The sequence below is a fragment of the Eurytemora carolleeae genome, unplaced genomic scaffold, assembly GCF_000591075.1.
Source record: "Eurytemora carolleeae unplaced genomic scaffold, Eaff_2.0 scaffold337, whole genome shotgun sequence".
Taxonomy (NCBI): Eukaryota; Metazoa; Arthropoda; class Copepoda; order Calanoida; family Temoridae; genus Eurytemora; species Eurytemora carolleeae.
The window spans coordinates 159,431-184,830 of record NW_019396236.1 but is presented as its reverse complement, the minus strand read 5'-3'; the positions used below and the strand labels follow the sequence as shown (position 1 = coordinate 184,830).

The 25,400-nt window shown below is 31.4% G+C and overlaps 3 protein-coding genes and 1 long non-coding RNA gene across 4 annotated transcripts in view; 2 read left to right on the top strand and 2 right to left on the bottom strand.

The window, feature by feature from the left end:
- Positions 1-2,279, top strand: part of LOC111699007 (uncharacterized) — a 4,165-nt gene extending 1,886 nt beyond the window's left edge. Inside the window, exons 2-3 of the mRNA XM_023469528.1 lie at positions 212-947; positions 1,276-2,279. Of these exons, the coding sequence (XP_023325296.1) occupies positions 292-947; positions 1,276-1,747 (1,128 nt within the window). The 5' untranslated portion in view covers positions 212-291 and the 3' untranslated portion in view covers positions 1,748-2,279. The remainder of the gene's footprint in view (positions 1-211; positions 948-1,275) is intronic.
- A 2,542-nt stretch (positions 2,280-4,821) lies between these two features.
- Positions 4,822-5,337, bottom strand: LOC111699008 (uncharacterized). The gene is made up of 2 exons (XR_002764658.1): positions 5,266-5,337; positions 4,822-4,912 (listed from the first exon to the last, which is right to left on the bottom strand). It is a non-coding gene; the product is annotated as an uncharacterized LOC111699008 (long non-coding RNA).
- A 776-nt stretch (positions 5,338-6,113) lies between these two features.
- On the bottom strand, positions 6,114-15,819 carry LOC111699005 (UDP-galactopyranose mutase). The gene is made up of 13 exons (XM_023469526.1): positions 15,595-15,819; positions 13,624-13,696; positions 12,803-12,878; positions 12,411-12,489; positions 11,388-11,502; positions 11,145-11,270; positions 10,405-10,556; positions 9,353-9,405; positions 8,829-8,882; positions 8,443-8,502; positions 7,932-7,992; positions 6,631-6,719; positions 6,114-6,211 (listed from the first exon to the last, which is right to left on the bottom strand). The coding sequence occupies exons 1-13, from the start codon at positions 15,738-15,740 to the stop codon at positions 6,114-6,116; spliced, it is 1,182 nt and encodes a 393-aa protein (XP_023325294.1). The 5' UTR covers positions 15,741-15,819.
- Positions 15,820-21,939: 6,120 nt separating this feature from the next.
- LOC111699003 (uncharacterized) overlaps positions 21,940-25,400 on the top strand; it is a 7,171-nt gene continuing 3,710 nt past the window's right edge. Inside the window, exons 1-4 of the mRNA XM_023469525.1 lie at positions 21,940-22,008; positions 22,512-22,576; positions 23,532-23,600; positions 24,827-24,934. Of these exons, the coding sequence (XP_023325293.1) occupies positions 21,940-22,008; positions 22,512-22,576; positions 23,532-23,600; positions 24,827-24,934 (311 nt within the window). The remainder of the gene's footprint in view (positions 22,009-22,511; positions 22,577-23,531; positions 23,601-24,826; positions 24,935-25,400) is intronic.

The following is a 25,400-nucleotide window of genomic DNA, read 5'->3' as shown; positions in this document are numbered from 1 at the left end:
CCCTTGTTTGATTCGTCTCTACTAATTAATATTATTAATAATAGTATTACTTCTCTATTGATTTCAACTTTTCATCACAGTTACAGATGTTTGATGTTGATTTTTCATTTGAAACTTGAAATCCCTTTTTAATTATCATCAAAACGTATGATGTTTTTTGTTCAGTTCAAACGTTATATTTTATTTTTTATTAATCGAAATATGTTTTCAGTTGTCAACATTCCTAGAACCAAGGACACTCTACTCAGCTATATCTCAGTATGTCCTCTCACACAAACTATCGACACGAAAATGTTGCAACAACTGCTGCCAGCCTCCCTCGGAAGGGGCGGGGGGAGCGACCCTTTGGGGCACCTCCTTCCAAGCACAGACTGCGACTGGGAGCAAGAACTGCTCTCCGTCGCAAATTGTCCGACGAAACTCGGCACGATATCGACCGCCCTTGATCATGGACCATCGACTCTGAACACCCCAATTATTGAGATTAATCAAGATATCATGTTCTCAAATGCGCCCAAAAAAGAAACTATTATGGCCGAACTTAGCGTCGACTTGGCTCCGCCATCATCCGGCATTTTCGACGATCTCTGGACTATCCCGGGAACACCTGAAGCACAAGAACTTCTCCATGCTCCTCTTACTCATGTGGAAGGAAAGTCTGAACCAAATACAGAATTCACCGAACATTCTACTATTTCCAACAGCTACGATTATGTTATCGAGAGTGACGATGATAATAGCATGATTGTCGAGGCTAAAGAGGAAGTCCCAGACGTCTTGCAGTGGATCGTCGACGATACAATAAATCAGAATTCAGAAATCCCAGGAGAGGAATTTCACACTCCGGCCACCGTCGTTCTGGAGCCGCCGTATTCTGAGTACTTGCCGTCCACTTCTGTTGGAACAGATCCTGTTAGTCCAGTCTTGAAGCCTACTCCTTTTAGCAGGTGCTTACTTTTTATTTGTCAAACTGATATTCATGGGCTAATCATGTTTTATTTAATCTTTACTACATTATGCTTAAATGCAATTTTTTCTAAATTTATCTATTAGTTAAATGCAGTATTTGCGCACCCTCATTGTTAACTTTGTTTTCTTAATGAAAGCTTTAAAAAATTTAGTATATAAACCGATTTTTATCATACTAGTTCTCAAGAAAGTTAATAACAAACATTTAATTAAGGGGCGCATATTTTCCTTTTTGTCTCTTTCCCTTTACAGCAGCAGCTATAGAATTTGTTTTTCACATTTTGCTTTAACATTTGTTTAATCTAGACTTGAAACTGTTAGAGCCCCTGGTGCCAGCATGAGCACAAGAGGAGGAGAAGGAGGCGGACCTGTTCGTCAGAAAAGAGGGCGTGGCCGTCCTCCAGTTCCCATGGGACGACAGATCACTCCGAAAGTCGCGAAACCTCGTATAACAAGCGGTGATGAAAGTGATCATGTGTATTCCGCCACCGAGGGTAATCTGACCGACGCGGAAGTGTCCGACATGAGGTATCGCCGAATGCGCGATTTAAACAACGAAGCCTCGAAACGTTGCCGTGAAAATCGAAAACTCAAGAACGAACTTCTAGAGGCTGAATTCGAGATCCAGCGTGATCGCAATGTTGAGCTTCGCGCGCGTCTCACGCGATTGGAGAATCGAGTGCGACAGATTAAGACCCTGTACCTTCAGCACATTGCTTCCGGCCAGAACGCAGATTTGCCGGATATAACCCAGCCATGGACGCCGAAGGATTTTTAGCATAAACGTCGGGACGATTTGATAGAAGATTATCTATTTGAGCATCGGTCAAATACTAGTGCAAGGAAAATAGAAGAGTACCCTGGAGAAGAACAAAAACTGGTTTTCTACCCTACTCAGCCTGGAAAAGTGATCAGAACAAATATGCCTTGTGAGAAGGAGAACTTATTTGTGAAAACACTGAAGAAGGGTGATGTGAACTATTTTTGTCCATTCTTAAAACTTTTTTCGTGCATGATTTGTACCATATATATTCTTACTATTTAGCATAAGATTTTGAAGAATTCCGCTTAAGGAATTTTTTCTCCTGCACTTCTTGCAGTGAATTCTCCATCATGTAATCTTAAGATAAAAGAGTGTAAAACCAACTAAAAAATACAAAACTTAAAATAACCTAAAAAGTTATACTGTTACTATTCTATACTTTCCCAAATTTGCCATTTTATGCACTCAGTTCGGATCCGATTAAAAAGAATGTTACAATTTTGATGTGATGAAAATTTATAATAGAAAAATAAATAAATTGGCATTATAATCCTGCATTTATTTGACAAATTCGTACGCGGATAATTGCATATCTGACTCACAATTGGTGCCCTTGTCGGAGCGTTCCGACCAGAAAACTGATAATTTTGAATTGTGTGCGACATCGGAAATTTATCTTATAAGCGAAAAAAGATATTTTTTTTCTGACAAATATGAATAGGTTAACGAATAAGTTTACGTTCCTCGGGGGAGGGGGGGGGGGCAATTCATATATACTCTGTTTGTTTCTATCCAATGAACGGCTGAACCAATCTGACCCAAATTTTTCTCATGACCGGAAAGTAAAATGGATTCAAAGTTGGAAGATAGAAATTTCGACAGTTTTAGTTCGAAAACTGGCAGCTCACACAGCAACCGTATAGCTAAAATTCCTATTGGCAAGAATGCGGAATATTTTGAGATGTACCAAGAAGTTCATAGCAGTTTTTTAACTTTCTAAAGGTTTCCATTTGCTTTCCTTACACAAAGCCAAATCTTAGAATTGTAAAGGAAGTAGCATGCCTTATCGTGTTTTTTTTTGTAGAACTTTGCCGTATTTCAACAATAGCCTTTTTTACAGTGTTTAAATAATGGAACATTTTTACAAAATGTGAACTCTTTAACATTTCTATCATTAAAACTTATAATTCCGACATGTCTGAACTTAGTCCGGCTTTTAAATTTTTTATTTGAATCAAACTGCGAACGAAGGGTATTAATTTTTAGAAAATTTCCCCCTAAAAAATTATTACTAATATCAGTGTTTTTGTTGAATTACGGAAAAAAATGATTTTTGATTAAAAGTGGGAGAAAAAACTTGATGGTAATGTAAAATTTTAATGTGATGTACACATTTTTCGAACATACTTCACTCTTGCCCCCCACCCCCCTAACAAAATGTCTAGTTGCGCTCCTGGATCTGCTACATTTTAAGGTTCAATATTTTTATTAGCTGCAAGTTTGCAATTTTGCAATAAAATAGACCCAAAGATATCTTTCCAAACAGCTCATGTCAAGCTTAGAATTCATGCAAGTACGTCGTACAGGATATAGAAGTGAAAAAAATGATAATTTAAAATCTACTGAATGCGTTCCCTCCTTTCATTTATTTTTCCCATACTTCAATTTCAAGTTTTTAATTAATTAAGAAAAATAATCCAGAAAAATATATACCCCCATAGCTCTATGTTCACCCTCAATTAAGCTTTTGAAGAGAAATTTGCAGTACACTGATCGAAGAGAATGCAGAGTTTAGTGGACAGTTTGTAGATCCTGTGAGTCCTGTCTAACGAAGGGAAAAATGGATTATGCAAGACGACATACAGAACATGAAGTATCTTAAATTGAACTAAGGGAATTTAATGTTTTTTTGGAAATATTCGTTTTGGGGACATTTCTGTATTACCCTGTTTCAAAATTTCAATGGAAAATCACAAATCACACATTTTCACCCTTTTTTGATAAAGGAAATAGATGAAAGCGTTTAAAAAAGTATTCTTTTCATAACTACGTGATTTTCAGCATGTTCTGTTATTTTTAAAGCTAAAAGTTTAATAAACTTTCGTTTATTTTCATATTTCTTTTGTAAATTTATAAATGTTCATACATACACAATTAACATATGCATCTAAACATTATAAAAGATTATCAACTTTTAAATCACAATAATTAAAAATAAACAAGTAAAAGTATAAACTATGATAACGATTATTAAAATTTTTATCAAAAAAAACTTTATAATTAGTGAATACTGAAATTGTATGATGTTTTTATAATTTCATAAAAAAATATACTAATGTGTAGAAGCCATAAAATACATATCATAAATTGTATACATAATACAAAATGTAGAGAAAAGTAAAACTGGATGTAAATTAATGAAAAATAATGGTCTCGTGATTTCAATTTTGTTCAGTTTTTAAGAGACGTTTAAGATGTTGTATCATGTTTCCCTCCAATTAAACAATGTCCGATCTACAACGTTACAATTTTCTGGCAATAAATGTGGAAGTGATCATGGGGCCGTTTTGCTTACTTCTGATACTTTTAACATTGTTTCTTCAGCAGAAATCCGCAGTTTGCTTGCTTTGTAGAGAGACAATACGTTTAAAAATAATTAATTTTTAAATTTATAAAAATCTCATATATCTCATACAAGGTGTCACACGAAACATAACAGTTGGTAAATAGTTTAGAATGTCTTCTTCCATAATTTGTTAAGTTGTTTAATACCAAAGACAATAAAAAAATATTATATAGGAGTCATATGATAGTGTAAAATCAATTTCAAAGTAAAATACATTTCAGCAAAAGATTTCTTACCTACAAACAGCCTTTAACATCTAGGACAGTGTATGGAAGACGACATTCAAAACTATTTACCCTGTATCATACTGTTTTTCAACAGACATGTTACTTTATAAACAGAGGGTCACTTGAAATTACTACACAGTCCCTTTAAATAACCCTTTCTGTTGATTTCCTTAATCTGGTCTTTCAAAAAGTGTTCCATAAGCCACCGCTAGATGACTCTCTATTCCTTTTTTTTGAGTTTTCCATCAGAAACGAGACCATCGAACAGTTCAAGAGCATTCAATATCGCCTGGTCCATATTGAAATATTTATAGCTGGCTAAGCGTCCTAAAAATAGTAAACACATTAAGTAGCAGCAAAACAACAGTAATTACTTACTGCTAATATCAGGAAAAAAATATTTAGTAATTTGTAATTCCGAATTCGGTACATTTCTAAAAATCATTAAAAACAATTCTTGAAAATCCTTTAACAGATGATTCGCTGGTTATTAAAATAATTATAATTACAGTGTTGAGTTGCAATCTAAAAATTGCATCGAATAATTTTCAAATTCTCTAAAATGATGCTTAAGAGAAATTATACAGAACATGAAACATGAAAATTGGACATAATGATCCAAAAATTAATGAAAATAAATAAACTTCAGGCTTATTAAAGATTTTTAAAATTTTACAAACCTACAAATGTGACGCCTGGCTCGTCTTTAGCTAGCGTTTGATATTTTGCATACAATTCTTGGTTCCTAAAGAAGTGATAATAATAATAATAATGATAATAATAATAATAATTATATAAATATATCAAATCCTATTTCGTGTTTTTTAACTAAGAAGCTTTAACATTTTACAAAAAAAACCGGTTTCGTGTCAATAATTAAACTAATACTTAAACTTTTTGTTTCCCTCTCTTAAACAGCAAATAAAAATAACAAATTTATAAAAGTTATTCTTAAGATAAGTTAGGCATCAATATTGACGAATTTGTTGATTTTTTGAATTTGCACATTTTTTCCCAAACAATAAATCTTTTTGGCAATATCCAGTAATTTTCTAAACCTAGTTTTATGTCAAAGTCAAAGAATTGAAGACTTGAAATCATTTTTAAAGACCCAAAACAAAATGATGTTAATTTAAGACAAATCAGGATGAGAACGTTGTATAGACTCAATTAACAACTGAAGAAATATTTGATTTTCTTTTGGATTTGTATTCCCGGATTAACTTGTTTCAACTCTCCCGGATGTTCAGTTTTACATTTTAAATTAAAGGTTCCTTATATATATATATAGCGGGTTCCATGAAACTGTAAATATGAATACTACTTATTTATGTAAAGTTAGACTAAAGTAAAGATCTTTAATAGTCCAAAACATAAAATACAGCAATAGTGCAGTGTACACTGTACAATTAGACACAGTTCACATAATAAGTTGATTTTATAAGCTACTGGTAAAACTGCATGCTCTGTAACAACATCAAATATTGATAAATTTGATCAAATGTCGTCTTCTTATTCCACAGTTTTATCATTCTTGCAATACCTTGTATATAACAGTTCCGGGTAAATCTTTGGTTCCTTTCGGTTGATTAGGTGAGTGTTTGTATTCAGATATACGGGTCCAACCTTCAAAATTAAATCAATATCTTCATTGTTCGTAAAAAAGCATAAACATTTCACTTTCACTTTTTCTTTATAACTTGTTTAAGGGGTGGATTCCAATTACAGTCAGAACCAGATTAAGGAATTTGCAATAATAACAGCAATTCTACATCTTTATATAATTGATTAAAGCAAATATTTCAGAACATTAGATACTGAGCAAGGAAATATTTTGGTCAATCTAACTTTAAAATTTGATTTATTAGTTTAAGGGGGAACGGTTTAGATTAAAATTTTCAACAATTGAATTTTGACCAAATAAAAAAAGAAATAATAAAAATAAAAATATTAAAAAATTAAAGACAATGAATTAAAAAAACAACATTTAATAAGAGTCGTTCAATTTCATCTGAAAAAAACTAAATCAACAAAAAAAATTTTACCTACGGACATGTCTGGATGGTTTACTACCCAGGCGTCTTGGTAAAATCCAGATTTGGGTTCAATATATTCAGTTTCCCAGAAAATAGATCTTAACAAAAAACGGATATATAGTCCCTTTAATCCAGATTTAGGTTCTATATACTCCGTCTCCCAGAATATAGTCTTTAACAAAATACGGATATAGTCCCTTTAATAAAATAAGGATATAGTTCTTTTAACAAAATACGGATAAAGTCCCTTTAATAAAATACGGATACAGTCCCTTTAACAAAATACGGATGCAGTGCCTTTAACAAAATACGGATACAGTCTCTTTAACAAAATACGAATACAGTTCCTTTAACAAAATACGGATACAGTTCTTTTAACAAAATACGGATACAGTTTCTTTATATACGGATACAGTCCCTTTAACAAAATACAGATATAGTGCCTTTAACAAAATACGGATATAGTTCCTTTAACAAAATACGGATATAGTTTCTTTAACAAAATACGGATACAGTTCCTTTAACAAAATACGGATACAGTTCCTTTAATAATATTACGGATACAGTTCCTTTAACAAAATACAGATATAGTGCCTTAAAAAAAATACGGATACAGTCCCTTTAACAAAATACGGATACAGTCCCTTTAACAAAATACAGATACAGTCCCTGTAACAAAAACGAATATAGTCCCAATTTAACCAGATACGGATACAGTTCCTTTAACAAAATACGGATACAGTCCATTTAACAAAATACAGATACAGTCCCTTTAACAAAAATGGATATAGTCCCAATTTAACAAAATACGGATACATGTACCTTTAACAAAAAAAAATATCTAGTTTTCTAATTTATATATCATGACAACCTTTAATATTTCAAACTTGCAGTGGTCAGCGTTTACATCATTACTATAAAGACGACTTTTCTATTCTTTTTTCATTTCTAGGAAGCTTACTTTCAAAAAACAAGTTTACAAGTAAACAAAGAGATAATTGACAGCTTCTCTTAGTTTGTATGCTTATGTGTATGATGTTTGAAAATAAAAATTTAAATCGAAAGTCGTCTTCATTGTGATGACGTCTATAGCAAGAATTATTATTAGAACTATCAAATAAACTGTACACCGTGAGGTTTCCCAGATGGATTTTTAGGATTAAAAACTCTGAAGGAAGAAGTCCAAAATAATTCGCCAAATTCTTGTATTTTAATAGTTTAGATCGTTATTGAAATTTCATCTATTATGGTCACAATTTATAAAAAATGCAAAATAAAAAGCTGAAAAAATTTAGTGATTTAATTCTTACCTATATTCTAGTTTGTCTAGTCCTTTGCTAGCATAAAAAGCATCAATGGGTCCAGTAAATACTAAAAAATTGAAAATTGAAATAAATTTTTTACTTTCAACAAAATAAGATAATATTTGCATTTGCCGAAAGTGAGCAAAGTATAAAAAAGTTGAAGAAATTTTCACAGAAGTATTTAGAGAGATAAACAAAAAATATAATTATATATAATCCGAAGTTTTTAAAGGCATGTTTTTTTAAGTGAACCTTTATTTAGGATGGCATGCCAGGTTTATTAATGGTTCCAAGGATAAAGATATATCCATGTTTTTCGAAATAAACATTTATTCTTTCAATTGAAGTTTTTCTTTTCAAATTGCCCCCCCGCCCCTGTCAGATTGGGTTAAGATAGTTAAACGACGATATTTTCCTAATTATTGCTCCGATAAAGGTTTAAAGGGTGAATCGAACATGCCACTCTGTAAACGGCGGGCACTATAAAATTCTAAACATTTGATAAATTACATCTTACCTAGGAGTTCATGTTTAGGAAGGAAATCCTTCACGTCAAAGTAATCAACATTAACACGCACTGTATACGTGAACACAAATTAAAAAAATTTAACATCAATTGTAAAAACTAATTTATTAATTTGAGTTCAATGACGGATAATGGAGAAGGTGCTATTGGGGGATATCCACCCCCTGGAATATTGAGGGGAAGTATTGTATAATTGGGGCGCAACCAGGAGGGGTATTTTCTAGCTCTTTTAATTGAACAACTATCTTGCACTTCGAAGGGATTTGGGTAAAAATAAAATATAACATATTATTTGAAGAAAAAATGAAGAATCATATGTACAGTGCATGTGTAATTAAGTGCACTGCACTGTACTGCAAAAATATGTATTTAGTTTCCTGTTATATCCGGGTTGTTTAAAATCATATTCTCAAACATTTTTGTGTATCCATCTAAATATATAATTTTACTATTTTAAACTATTTCAATTACACCCTTTTTTATTTGAAATGCACATTTTTTTAAAATATACATGGCAATATAAAGAGGATTGACCAATTAAGTAATATGTTAATTAAGCATTGATTCAGTTCTTCATTTTGAATTCCAGCTGCTTTAGAAGAAATTTTTACCTAAAAATGAAAATAAAAAGCATAAAAATAATAATGATGATTAAAATAATTGGTCTTCTTTATGTCATGTTTCACTTCGGTAAAAAGTAAAATTAAAAAAAGGCGCCCTCTTTAAAAATAATATACAATTTGGACGTTTTATAGATAAACTGAGATTGATCGGTCTTAGAAAAGTAAAATTTAATCAATTTCAGTAAACAGATCTGAAATAACTAAACTTGTTTTTTGGCTTGTTTAGATTCATTGAAAGTGTTTTTACAGGTTTTTGATAATTAGATAAAATTATTTTCCTTTTGGTAGAGCTTGAAAAAGATCATCGAAATATCGGTCATCTTTAGTGGTCCTAAACATGGAATATTAAAGGGACTGTGACTAGTGTCCTAAACATGAAATATTAAAGGGACTGGGTTTAGTGTCCTAAACATGAAATATTAAAGGGACTGCAGTCTATTGTCCTAAACATGAAATATTAAAGGGACTGTGTTTAGCTGTCTTAAACATGAAATATTAAAGGTACTGTGTCTAGTGTCCTAAATGTGAAATATTGAAGGGACTCTGTCTAGTGTCCTAAACATGAAATATTAAAGGGACTGTGTCTAGTGTCCTAAACGTGAAATATTAAAGGGACTGTGCCTAGTGTCCTAAACATGAAATATTAAAGGGACTGGGTCTAGTGTCCTAAACATGAAATATTAAAGGGACTGTGTCTTGTCCTAAACATGAAATATTAAAGGGACTGGGTTTAGTGTCCTAAACATGAAATATTAAAGGGACTGTGCCTAAAACATGAAATATTAAAGGGACTGGGTCTAGTGTCCTAAACATGAAATATTAAAGGGACTGTGTCTTGTCCTAAACATGAAATATTAAAGGGACTCTGTCTAGTGTCCTAAACATGAAATATTAAAGGGACTGTGTTTAGTGTCCTAAACATGAAATATTGAAGGGCCTGTGTTTAGTGTCCTAAACATGAAATATTAAAGGGATTGTGTCTAGTGTCCTAAACATGAAATATTAAAGGGACTGTGTCATGTCCTAAACATGAAATATTAAAGGGACTCTGTCTAGTGTCCTAAACATGAAATATTAAAGGGACTGTGTTTGGTGTCCTAAACATGAAATATTAAAGGGACTGTGTCTAGTGTCCTTAACGTGAAATATTAAAGGGACTCTGTCTAGTGTCCTAAACATGAAATATTAAAGGGACTGTGTCTTGTCCTAAACATGAAATTTAAAAGAGACGCGTCTAGCTATCCTTAGCAAGAAAAATTATAACTGTTCGACCGGAAGTTTATAAAACAAGATTACCGGAAACAATCCAACCGGAAATGAGTAAACTAACCTGACCGGAAGTCTGGCTAGCACTGACGCATCCAGCTCTTTGGGCCATTTATCCCACTGTTTCTTTGTGTATGGTTTAAATATTTTCTCATAGAGATCCTGTCCGACCCTGGATATTGACATTTCTTCCCCGTCAGCTGGAGGGGCAGACAACTAGGCAATTAATCAATCAATCAATCAATCATCAATCAAACAATATATCATTCCCAATCATGGAAATAGACATGTCTTCAGCTGGAGGGTTAGATAACTAGACAATCAATCAATCAATCAGTCAGTCATTTAATAAATCAATAAATCAATAAATCCTTCCCAACCCAGGAGATAGGCATCTCTACCATAAGATAACCAGACAATCAGTCAATCAATCAATTAACCAAACAATCAATCAATTAGTAAATTAATTAATTAATCAATCAATTAAACATCCCCAACCCCTAGAGATATAAATTTTTCAACGTCAGCTGGAGGTGTAGTCAATTAGACAAATCAATCATTCAATTAATAACTTAATCAATAAATAGATAAATAGATAAATAGATTTTTCAATCAATTTAACAAATTTATCCAGACAACTTTACAATCAAGCAAGCAATAAAAAACACTATATATTATAATATATATTATCTTTATTATCTATTATAAATCTTTAACTATGTATCTATTTATTAATCTATCTAATAATTAACCTATCTATCTATTTATCCATCTATCTTTCTATTTATCCATCTATCAATGTACCTTAGGTCTTCTTTGATCCAACCAGTCCTTCATATCCTGTTCAGTCTCAAGGTTGGTGTTGAACAGGATGTTCACGGTGTCCAGGTTAGGAGGAATAGGGACCACCCTGGTAGTACCATTCTCATCCTATAATATTATTAATATTAATATAATAATCATAATAAGAATAATAATATCGATATTTATGAAAATAATAAAAAAAGAAATGGGTATTAAAATAATGCTTTTTCTGATCATGAATACCTTGACCTCCCCGAGGACCCTGTGTTGGTAGGGCACCCAGGAGGAGAACTTGGTCACGTACTCCTCTACCCTGGGATACTTGGTGTGGAATATATGCACTCCATACAACGAGATCCTGATCAAATATGGCGTCATACTTAAAGGGACTGTAAGCGTAATTTGTAGTGACCCTGTCTGCAAAACTGGATATGCCTGATTTACCACAGTACCCTTGAACTGACAGTGCATGATTTACCACGGTATCCTTAGACTGGCAGTGCATGATTTACCACGGTACTCTTAAACTGGTAGTGCATGATTTACCACGATATCCTGAAAACCTGCCGTTCCTGATTTACCACGGTACCCTTAAACTGGCAGTGTCTGATTTACCACGGTACTCTTAAACTGCACTAGTGCCTAACTTACCACGGTACCCTAAAACTAGCAGTGCCTGATATACCACGGTACCTTGAAACTGGCAGTGCTCAAGAATGTGGAAGATAGAGTAGTTTTCTTGACTTGAAAACTGTCTCATTCTTATAATTTCTTCATTGCTTCTTGTAAGCAAGATAAGCGCAAGTCACTTTGGCAGAGAAACCGCAAACGAAAATAACCAGTTTAAAGAAACAAAAAGCACATCATAACTCATACTTGAGACAAAGCTTTTAAAGGTTACACATTGTAAAACGGACATTTTGTACATCTTTGCATGTTGAGGGTCACTTTATATTTTGCATACAGTCCCTTTATCATAAGAGATGACAATGAAATTAGTTTTAGTTTTTGATGATAGTTTTCTCTGACCATAACTAGTTTTCATTGGTAAAAATGAGATCTTTCCTATCATCAAAAGATAATAAATATCTGAACAAACAACGACATGGGTGTATATTTTTTTAATTATCATACACTTCCCAACATCAAAATCCCCCNCCCCCAATTCTTCAAAAATCATTCAATAACCCTCAATATTAATGATATTTATTTTTTAAGAACTATATTGATTTCTTGTCAAAGAAAGCTAAAAAACTGAATTATTACCGTATTCCATGCTGATCAATATAATCATAACAATTTCCACCAATATGATTTCGTTTCTCAAGAATTAAAGACTTCAGACCTAAATAAAAATTAAATAGTTTTTTATAAAAGTTAGTAATTTAAATCGGTAGTTTTCAATTGAATTTTTAAAGGATTTATGAAAAATTTTATTTCAATTAAAAACAGTGGAAACAGTAATATTTTGATGTTTCTGAAATGTTTAGAATTGCATTTTTATGTTCAATATTTAAATTTAATACCATATTTAATAGCCTATTTCTTTTCAAAACTAAATTTTTTTGTTGAAAGGAGAAGGGATTTTTGATATTTAAGTGCACACCAATTAGCATTTAATTTTCTAAACTCTTATTTCTAGCAAATTTATAGTCCACCTAGTCTAGAAGAAGCTTGCTCTGCAATAACAGCCCCGGATAAACCAGCTCCAATTATTATTAGATCATATTCATCCTAGAGACAGTGATACACATAAAACTGTGGAATAGGAAGACGATTTTATGTATTTTGTTTTGTTAGAAAACAAATTTTTTTACTATAGTGAAACCCGTAATAACGAATACATCGGAAGAATTTATCAAATGTCGTCTTGACAATTTTTCAATGAGTTTTATACTATATTACGTAAATTTCAGTATTTGCGAAAATAAATAAATAGCCGTGAATATGCGGGAACAGTTTTAAAGAGTTCCATATAATCATTTAATTAAAAAACTAAATATCTACAACATTCCATTATCAGAAAGTGAAGAATAAGACATTTGATGAATTCTTTCGATGTATTCGTTATTAAGGGTTTCACTGTAGAAAATCAACTTATTCTGTGTAAACTGAGTCTGTGTACTTCGCAATCTTTGTGTCTCAAGTTCATTTGGAATAAAAAAAAGTTTGATCCAACAGTCTTCTTCATAATCCATAGTTTTATGGGTCTCACTGTATGTTGCAATATAATTATGCCGAAATAAATATTCCTAAGACATTAAGTTAGCCAAAATAATTCTTATACAGTTACAGGGCATCCATGAAATTATGGATGAATTACTATTTTGTTCTTTTTCGTAAAATAATAAGATATCGTTTGTAAACTTGCTCTTAACAAGTATTTATTCTGAACAAAGATGTATTCATGAGACATATTTTATGCAAATAAGTTTTTTAAGATTTGTCAATTGAATTATTTATTTTGATAAAACCTTACCTTGAGCCCATTCATTCCTCTAAATATTTCTGGGGATTTTGCATCTGTTCTGTCAGCCATAGAAAAGTAATTTCTGAAAAAATAAATCGTTTAAAGAAAATGCGTTTTTGCCGATGTTCTAATCCCTATATCTTTGAAACCTAACGTAAACGTGGAAGACCATAGATATTTAAAATTATTATTTACCTTGATTAAATCTAAGTTTGAAATATCAAATGTTTACACTATCAGGCTGCAGCAAAAATGGAGGGATTTAAAAATTTGAGTTTGTGGTAAAAACTCAATTCCTTTGTACATATATTTTAACCCCAATTCTATATCTTATCTTTCAATGTAAAATGAATGAAAAAAATAAATATCTTCCATATTTTTAATCTAATGGTATAAACCTGTGATCTATTTTAAACTTTAATCTTATGAGAATTCGCAGTTTAAAATATCAGAGGTCTACGATTTCTGTTTGGATCTGAAAATTAAAATGCAGTTAATTAAGATTAAAAAACACGACTGATCCAATCTCATTTTAGTTTTCGTGGATTATCAAAACACACTGAAGTGCTGTATGTAAATTTGGTTTGGTTTGTATCCAATAAACAGCTGAACTGATCAGGCCCAATTTTGTTTTGGTAACTTACTTTGGTATCTTACTTTGATTGGTAACTTACTCTGGTAACTTACTTTGGTAACTTACTTTGGTAACTTACTTTGGTAACTTACTTTGGTATCTTACTTACTTTGGTAACTTACTTTGGTAACTTACTTTGGTAACTTACTTTGGTAACTTACTTTGGTAACTTACTTTGGTAACTTACTTTGGTATCTTACTTTGGTAACTTATTTCGGGCCAGAAATAAGAAAAATAACTTTAATTTATATACAAATTGGTAAAGCAGACTTCCCTTTTCAAACAGCGCCAAAGAAGAAAAAGATTCTAAGGGGCGCGAAAAACTCTGTACGCCTAGTCCAGGCGAAGCACCCTGTACGCCTAGTCCAGGCGAAGCACCCTGTACGCCTAGTCCAGGCGAAGCACCCTGTACGCCTAGTCCAGGCGAAACACCCTGTACGCCAAGTTCATTTTTGATTTGGCAAAGTCATCTCTTGACTTTAAAACAATTAAGTTACACCAAGAATGATTTGTAAATCTTTAAATGTTTATCTGTCATGGTATAACTAAATCTAATTATATACGAATGCTGGATATTGTAAATGTAAATGGACTTTAACTCTTATAATATATAATATAATATAATATAATAGTAATCCGAAGGTTTCCAGTGTTTAAACTAAAATCGTTGTGATTTTCTCCCACTTTCTTTTTTAATAAACTATAAGCTAAAACCAAGTTTTTATTTCATAATGTATTATAATAAGAGCTTCTAAAATGTATATGTGTCTCAGGCGCGTTGTGGAGGGGGGGGGCCGGTACCCCTGTGCCCCCTAGACATGCCCCCCCTAGGCCTCCCTAGAGCCAGATGCAGGCTCTAATTTATTCAACTGTAAACTTACAGATATATTTAGATTTTTTACTTTTCTTATCAATCGACAATGTCACAATTTGTCCATTTTATGATTATTTCTCAAATTCTTTCTTGCTGTCTACCATGTTCATTGCAATTTCTATTGTTATAACCTAGATCTGAAAGACGTTTTATTTTTTCAATCTCTCGACTCTGATTCGACCCGACCAAAAATATATAAAAAACGATATTTCGGATCAAATGTCGTATTCTTTTCAAAGAATTGAAAAACATGAATAAGTTACTTTCTAACCCTTGCACATGCAACAATTATTTTGCATAATTTCGTTTGGTTTAAATGTACAATAAAACTTAAGGAATTGAGTTTTTCATATTTCAAACTAAAATTTAGGTCAAATAATCTAAGTTTAAAAACTCAAAATTTATCCAAAAAGTTTGCGAACATATAGGGATTCGAAAACTCGCGTTTCTGACAAAGACTGAATTCCCTTACCTATATATAAGATGAGCTGTGATGGATAAAACTGCTCCTAAAACTACTCCACTTAACCCGACCCCAGAACTACTAGGTGTAACAGAAGTGTTTTTTGTTTGACTCGCTGTGCTCGGGTCTCTCCTCTGGTCCTCCTTCTTTGTCATATTAGGATAAAAGTTAGAAAAAAACTGGATATCTATTTATCACAAGTGTTTTAGCAGAGAAGCAAAACAAATTTCATCTTATTCTGAAAAAAAAAATTATTTAAAAGAAAATATGAATAAATAGTAATAATAATGAAAATATTAGTTATGATAATAATTATGATAAAAGTAATGATAATGATTATAACAATAGAACAATTGCAATTAATAATAGTTTTAATAGTAAAAATCTTAATAATAAAAATACTATGGTTAATTAATTAACAATAAAGAGACTTTTGTAAGTTAATTAATTAGGTATTTAACCTAAGCTTGATATTTGCCAATACAGTGAGAACCTGAAAACTTTAGAATAGGAGGACTACAATCTTATATAAATTTTATACTGTTATAAACAAAATAATAAGCTTTAGATTAAACATTCTGTACGTACTGTACATTGCACAATTGTGTACTTCATGTTCACTCAACTATTTTAAATCATAAATTTTCTCACTGCATATAAAGCACACGTAATACTTCTGTTCCCTCGGCTTTACTGTACCTCAGCAACGACATTAAGGACAACAAGGAGGGAATTAAATTAGAAAAAAAACATCTTTCTAAAATTTTCCGTGAAATTATTTTATGTTTTTTATTCACACTTGTTTATATTTTTAATGGCAATATTTCACCCTGTTTGATTCCCTGGGCATGTATCTATCTATCTTCATCTTTCGATCTATCTATCTATCTATCTCTAAACCATTGGTTTCTACCTGTTAAGTCACCTGTGTCTCATCTATCTATCTATCGCTGTAAACATCTATCTATCTATCTATCTACCAACATGAGGTTCTATATATTCTTATACAGATTTCTTCTTAAAATTCTTGTAATATAATTTCATTTTACTAATGTTGATATATTTTTCTGTCCTAATCTTCTATATGCATAACCTAAGTTTTTAACAAAATATTTCTTATCAACGTTTTAAACTATCGACACATTTTGGAAAATCCGGTAAACTTAAATAAACAATAAGAAAATAAAAAAATAATGAAAACAAACAAACATCGTGCATATGCAATAAATATTAAAAGATTTGAAAAACTGAATAAACAAGATATCTGTATATTGATCCTCATGCATACATCTATTCATCTTTTTTATCTTTAACATTCTATACTTGAATTGAAAAGAAAAACACAATTTAACAAACACGACGTTTTCAATTGTTGACGATTTTTCAGCGGGAGAGAAAGCACGAAATAAAGATAAAGAAAAAGTTGTAAACGGTATAAGGTTGGTTTGAAGGGGGGGGGGGGGGANAACAGAGAGAAACAGAGAGAAACAGAGAGAAACAGAGAGAAACAGAGAGAAACAGAGAGAAACAGAGAGAAACAGAGAGAAACAGAGAGAAACAGAGAGAAACAGAGAGAAACAGAGAGAAACAGAGAGAAACAGAGAGAAACAGAGAGAAACAGAGAGAAACAGAGAGAAAAAGAGAGAAACAGAGATTTGCGGAGAGAGTTAGAGAGAGAGAGAATTCAACAAAATCTATTTATTCATCGGAGAGAAATGTAGTCGCTTAGTTTCGAAAGAGAAGTACACTGTACAACATGTAGAGGCAAATAAAACAAAATATCATAGACTCGTCTCTTAATTTTTGCAGCATTAATTTAGAGTATGATTAAAGAAATGCCTCCACTAAGGGACGGTATGCATAATGTTATGTCAAATTCTAAACGGTACCATGAACATTTTTCTCTGATCATCAATCATCATATATAGATTAGATATTCAGTTTTCATATGTAGTTTTTCCATAGAAGTGGCGTGCGCATTTCTTGCTTCAACAAAAAAAAGAAAAAATAACAGAATCTTACACTTATAATGCTAGAAAAGCGAAAATATCTTTTAAATTATTGATCAGACTAGAGGTTCAAGGGTACCCTTGTAAATCAGACATGTCACTCTTTTTTTTCAAATGGAGGGTTACTTGAAATTAAAATTATAACCGTCCTTTTAAAAGGTTTTTTGCTTCACCTTGGCAATTTGAAACAAATTCAACTCGTAAACCTTTAAGATTTGAGGAATTCGGAATTATAAATGTTAAAATCTCATCTTTCAGGGATTTTTCCAGAACTAAATATATAGAAGTTAGGGATGGGCAAAGTCTATGAAAACTATTTTCTAAACAATCGTTTTTCATTTTAGATTTCGTTTGGAAAACGATTTCTTATCAAAAATTCATAATCTTTAAATTTTCAAAAATGGTTTTGTGTTTTGAATTATGCCACCTTTAAAGGTAATTTTCGCGAAAAATGAAAAGGCCGGAAAAATATTCGATGGTGATCGTTACTAATTCAGAAAGTTGCAATATTCGACTCGGATGTTTTCATTTGTTTTATAAACGATGCACTTAAAACGACAATTTTTTTCCGCTAGGTGTCTCTATATCTAATATTTTTTGACGTAAGCCTATACATTTTTCGAAAAAACTTCCTTTAACGAATAGTTTTAATGGTTTGATCTGTCATAAAAATTCTAAAAGAAAAATTCAAAAAAAATAAATCATAATAATGTTTCACAAAAATTTCCAAAATAGAAAATCTATATTTGATAAATAAAGGTTTATTAGATACAGTGACCTAATGTAAAAAACTATTTTTACCTTGCAACAAAACATTTTTCAATTATTATTTCAATAGACTTAAATACCTTTCAGAAAAAAGGGAAATAACAATATTTTGAGTCTATATTTGTTCATTTCCTGGAATCTTTTTTTTGAGAAAACCTATTTACGTTTATGCTTATAATAATATGTTTTTAAAACAACCATTCTACTAGACTACACGTGAAAAAAATTGTTGTCCTCAACCCTATCCCGATTGGGTTAGGAAATTGCTGTCCCTAACCCTATCCTGATTGGGCTAGGGGAGTGTGAGACTTGTCCCTTGTCCAACATTTCAAGGCAAGCTTTTTAAAAATTTAAGATAAAAAAGTACATGTCTGAAAAAATTTGAAAAAATAGTTATTTTTACTTTTGACAAATATTGACATGTGCAACATGTTATTCATTACACCCTTTTTCAAAGGCTTTTCAAATATTATAAAGAAATTGAGCCTTTGCCACAAACTCAAATATTCAAACCCCTATATCTTTAGAACCCGATGTTGTAAACCTTTTATATTTCAGACTCCGATTATTTGATTTGACAGAATTCATAGTTGGAAATATCTAAGGACTACAAAATTTGGTTCCAAAGATATAGTGATTAGAAAATCAGAGTTTGTAACAAAGACTCAATTCCTTTTAGATCTGTAAATTAACTAATGAAAAAATTCATAATCTTTAAATTTTCAAAAATGGTTTTGTGTTTTGAATTATGCCACCTTTAAAGGTAATTTTCGCGAAAAATGAAAAGGCCGGAAAAATATTCGATGGTGATCGTTACTAATTCAGAAAGTTGCAATATTCGACTCGGATGTTTTCATTTGTTTTATAAACGATGCACTTAAAACGACAATTTTTTTCCGCTAGGTGTCTCTATATCTAATATTTTTTGACGTAAGCCTATACATTTTTCGAAAAAACTTCCTTTAACGAATAGTTTTAATGGTTTGATCTGTCATAAAAATTCTAAAAGAAAAATTCAAAAAAAATAAATCATAATAATGTTTCACAAAAATTTCCAAAATAGAAAATCTATATTTGATAAATAAAGGTTTATTAGATACAGTGACCTAATGTAAAAAACTATTTTTACCTTGCAACAAAACATTTTTCAATTATTATTTCAATAGACTTAAATACCTTTCAGAAAAAAGGGAAATAACAATATTTTGAGTCTATATTTGTTCATTTCCTGGAATCTTTTTTTTGAGAAAACCTATTTACGTTTATGCTTATAATAATATGTTTTTAAAACAACCATTCTACTAGACTACACGTGAAAAAAATTGTTGTCCTCAACCCTATCCCGATTGGGTTAGGAAATTGCTGTCCCTAACCCTATCCTGATTGGGCTAGGGGAGTGTGAGACTTGTCCCTTGTCCAACATTTCAAGGCAAGCTTTTTAAAAATTTAAGATAAAAAAGTACATGTCTGAAAAAATTTGAAAAAATAGTTATTTTTACTTTTGACAAATATTGACATGTGCAACATGTTATTCATTACACCCTTTTTCAAAGGCTTTTCAAATATTATAAAGAAATTGAGCCTTTGCCACAAACTCAAATATTCAAACCCCTATATCTTTAGAACCCGANTCCTATTTTTAAATACTGTTTTCCTATTTTTAAATACTGTTTTCCTATTTTTAGATACTGTTTTCCTATTTTTAAATACTGTTTTCCTATTTTTAAATACTGTTTTCCTATTTTTAAATACTGTTTTCATAATTTTAAATACTGTTCCTATTTTTAAATACTGTTTTCCTATTTTTAAATACTGTTTTCCTGTTTTTAAATACTGTTTTCCTATTTCTAAATACTATTTTTAAATACTGTTTTCCTATTTTTAAATACTGTTTTCCTGTTTTTAAATACTGTTTTCCTATTTTTAAAATGATTGTAAGTGTAATTTCAATTGAACTTTCCTCCGAAGAAAGCAATGCCCGATTTACAACGGTACCCTTGAAACCTTTAAAACTAATGCGGAAGATTATGCAATTTTTCTCAGCCTTAAAAAGTTTCCATTTCTGGTAATATTTCTTCATGGCTTTCCTGCAATTGAAATGTGTGCAAGTTTCACTTTTAAAATAACCACACTAAAACATTATAATCAGTTCTAAACATTATAAACATGGATATATAATTTATGCTTGATCAAACAAAGATTTAAATGATACCGTTGTGAATCGAGCATTGCCATGTGTTCACTTGAAATTACTCTTATAAACCCCTGTACGAGATTATCGGGTTTATTATATTTACTTAAAAACTCCCTTTCATATAAGATTAATCATAGTTTAGCAAGCTGTATATAATGACTTTAACTTTTATAATACAAAGAATGTCGGTAGTACATAATTTGGTTGATCTATAAGATAGTTACAAACATATTGATTGCAATAAAGAAAAAAAATCTAAAATTTTTATAATTTCGTCAGAAAAAACGTCTCCACATGTGTTTTACAACATACATTTATTATAATGCAGATATGTTTTTTTTCCACTTAGAACAGTTTAGATATTTTTTTATATATTTCAGAGAAGTAAAATTTAAAAATAAGGATTAGTTAATTAGCAAAATAGAAAAAAACGGCTTATTTTCCTAAAACAAAGTTAAGATGGTTGGTGGGAGCTGTATTACAGACTGTGATCTTATTAACAGGTAAAACTAAAGTTTAAAAAAATGGTAAAAGGAATCGAGTTTTTGCCACAAACTCTGGTTTTCTAATGCCTATATCTTTGCAACCGAATGTCGTAGACCTTAGATATTTCAAACTAAAACTCTTGTTGAATCAAAAAAAACCGAAGTTTGAAACATCATAGCTTTAAAGTTTACACTATCAGGGTGCAAATAAATAGGGATTAGAAAATCAGAGTTTGTGGCAAAGACTCAATTCCTTTGTATTTGGTTGGTGATACATTAATGGCTCTAAAAAGGGATGATTCATATGGTGAACTACCCCTCCCCCCATTGGTTCTAGGGTTAAATATTGTTTATAGTTCTGCCGTGAATATCTAAATATTTTACAAATTCTTCAAGTTTTTCTTTGATGGATTTAGAATATATTTTTGAGTGAACATTTTCAATTCTGATTAGCCGTTTTGTGAGTTTTGATCAGACAAACCAACACACAATCAAAAAAAGAGATTAAAAATCTATATAAAAAATACTTAGGACAACTTGTGCTTTACTGACATCAGAAAATCTACAAGAGACTGCTACATCAGCCACACAATCAAAATACTTTAAGATCTATCCAGGAAATTTATCCAAAATTTAACTTTAAAGGGACTGTAAGCGTAATTTCAAGTGACCATCCATGCAAAGATGGCAATACCCGATTCATAACGGTAATCTTAAAAATTTGAAAATAAATAATTTGAAAAATTTGTCGTTTTTCTTGGTTTAAAAGTGTTTGTTTCTGATTAGTCAATACTCATTAGTCATCAAGCTATTGTAATCATTTAAGTTGATTACACTTTTAAGTAAAACCAAGTCACTTAAAATTTCGTTAACAGTCACCTTAAATAATTTTTGATAAATGTTTGTAGAATACTGCTTTAATCCATCATCAGAGGAAGATGACCCATCCTTTACAGCTTATCAATCGGTAGGAATGACACGGTGAACTAGGTTCAATTTTAATCCGAACCAGACCGACCCCTTGTACCGGCCTTGTACCGACCCGGCCCTTGTACCAGCCTTAGTGAAGCACGACAAGTACTGCCCCGCCCCCCTGTTCTATGTCGACCCGGTTTCAACTTTGATGGCATGGACAGACTTTTTACAGAACCTGACCTAGCATAGGCCTACTAGCTTAGTTTAGTGTGATTTATTTCCAAGTTGTTTTGTTGCGGGAATTTCAAGAAAACTGATTCTTTTGTAAAATTTCAATAGAAAAATTGCTAACTTTCTTGGAAAAGGTCAAACATGTCTTCTTTTTTTCACTTGAATTTTGTCATGGACGTTTTTTACTTCCGCGTTTTGTTATTTGAGCGTTTTGTACCCACATCATCAGGATACAAAGGTGAAAGGATTAAAAAACTACAGTTTAATGAAAGTCTTCCTTTATTTTTGTAAAGATTGACCAAAATCTAAAAATGTTGTTTTTAGTTCCATTCGTGTGTTGTGATGCTGATGGTGGTATGTGGCCTTTTTGGAATTACGAGCAATCTGGGGTAAGTCAGTTAGGGGTGGGCACGCCAACACTTTTTTCTAAGACTTTTTTCAAGCCATTCCTTAACGGTTATTAAAATAAGAACGAACTAACTTAGCGGTTCGTCAACAATCTCAACTTTCTTAACGGCGCTAACGGAAAATATTTTAGAAATCGTTAATTGTGCAAGGCGTTAACGAGTTGTTAATGATTGTTCAATGTAAAAATGGCGAGACAAAAAATGCAAAATTAAAATTTAAAAAAACAACACAAAAACACTTAAAAGTGTCATGCACTATCAGATGCAGTTATCGATGTTTTTAATTCTGATCACAGACTATATGATACAGACTGCTAATAAGCTTTCTTAGGGCTGGGCTTAGTAGACCTAAAGTCGTACCGGCTTAAGCGCTCATTGTTGCATATAATACGTCTAATCATGGGTTACTTTTTTATAATTTTTAAAGAAATACTCCAACTTTTTACAATTATTACAATGATGAATTTTTTTTTTTTTGAAGGTTTTGTATTTTATATCCAAAGGATCCTTGAATATAAACGTCTTCTAATTGGTTGTGTACTCCAGTTGTTCACAATGAAACCTGTTGTAGAAAATATGGCATATTCTAGTCTTCGATAGATCTTATCTCTGATTCTGATATAATAAACTCTTATAGCAAAAATCTGCAAGTCACTCTTATTAAGAAACATTATTGAAAATACTTCAAATATTAAGTAGAGTAACATTGATAGATTATTCCATTTCCCGTTATTTTAAAACACTTTCGTTCGAGTCCATTAGCGCCTGAACCAATCAGGGTTCAGTCATGTTATGTTGTCTATTCTGAACCAATAGAAATAGTATGGCGGTAACATCTATGTTTCTATCTAGCTCATTATCCAATTAGAGATATGAATCCTTCAATCGGCGCTGTAAATTTTGGAAACTGATAGTTTTTCATTTTTTAATATTTTAGTCTTTCTGCTTCTTTGAGGGGCAACTTTAAATTTCAACAGCTGATCAAGATCATTCCCTTTGCTGACAGGTATATATGGTTGAATATCAAGATAATTCCCTTTGCTGACAGGTATATATATAGTTAATTCAATATCAAGATCATTCACTTTACTGACTGGTATATATAGTTCAATATAAAGATCATTTCCTTTGCTGACAGGTATATATAGTTGAATATCAAGATCATTTCCTTTGCTGACAGGCATATATAGTTCAATATCATGATAATTCCCTTTACTGACAGGTTCGATATCAAGATCATTCCCTTTACTGACAGGCATATATAGTTCAATATCATGATAATTCCCTTTACTGTCAGGTTCAATATCAAGATCATTCCCTTTGCTGACAGGCATATATAGTTCAATATCATGATAATTCCCTTTACTGTCAGGTTCAATATCAAGATCATTCCCTTTACTGTCAGGCATATATAGTTCAATATCAAGATCATTCCCTTTACTGACAGGCATATATATAGTTGAATATCATGATCATTCCCTTTGCTGACAGGTATATGTAAAAAATACTTCATTTATGTCAGCAAGAGCAACGATCATGAAATTGAACTATATATACCTGTCAGACTCAGCTCTCGCTGACACAAATGAAGTATTGCCATCAAAATCATAATGAAAAAATTAAAAGAGAGAAACAAAAAAAGTTTAATCCAAACATTATTGTTGACATCATTAATAATGAGCACTTATCATCATTATAACCACAATCAGAAAAGCATAAATGGTCCATTTCTAGTGGCTGTAAGTTTGATTTAAAGTTGCAAAGATGGCAATGCAGGCTGAGTCACAACGGTACCCTTTAAACCTTATTATGATCTTGTATAAAGTTGATCTTAATGTTTTTGTTTTTGACATGCGCATCTCTTGCTTAAAAGAAAGACTAGAGAATTAAAATTTTTTTCGAAAACGACAGTATTTTCCATATTTTTGAACTGATAAATGTTTTACTGGTACCAGTATATAAGATAAAAGGCCCTAAAAAATTATGTTTACAGGGTCAAATTGTGATCGAAAGTCACAGTTTTCTGAATGGTTGACAGAATGGTTAAATCCCCGTGTGGTACTATTGTAAATCAGACATTGCCACCTTTGCGTAGAAGGACACTTTAACATACACTTTCAGCCCCTTTAATAACTTTCATCAATGTCAATATTATGATCAAAAATCTTATCAATTTAATTAACTGTAGGAATGATTAAGAATTTATAGAAATATCCAAGAATTTTGTTTCAGTTTGTTCGTTCTCTGCTCAATAATAGATTCCTTACAGAGTACATTCCATACTACAATACCTCAATCCATTCTCAGGATTTACCCCATCGTTCTCTATCCTTTATACAGGTACATTTCATACTATACAATACCTCAATCCATTCTCAGGATTTACCCCTTCGTTCGAAAATTAATATATATACAATTTTGTATAAAAGTAGTGGGTTTAAAAAGATCAAATTCAGCAAATATGCAACCAATCTGAAAACGATGATATCCCAGAGAAAGCTAATTGTAAGTTAGGTTTACTCCAATTCTAATTTTATATTTTTTATTTATATTTTTATAGATTTAATTCATAATATTATTTATACGTCTTTATTGCTTGACCAGAAATTCCACCAATGACAGTGCAGTAAAGTGGTCACGTGATACAGGCGGAGACACGTGACCAGTATACTGCTCTGCCATTGGTGATAGTTCTGCTCACGTGATTTAAGTTTAAGATTTTCTAAATTTTACATATATGAATTTTCGTATAATTTTAACACAGTTTTATATCAGTTTCTCGAGACAGGAACATCAGATATAACTT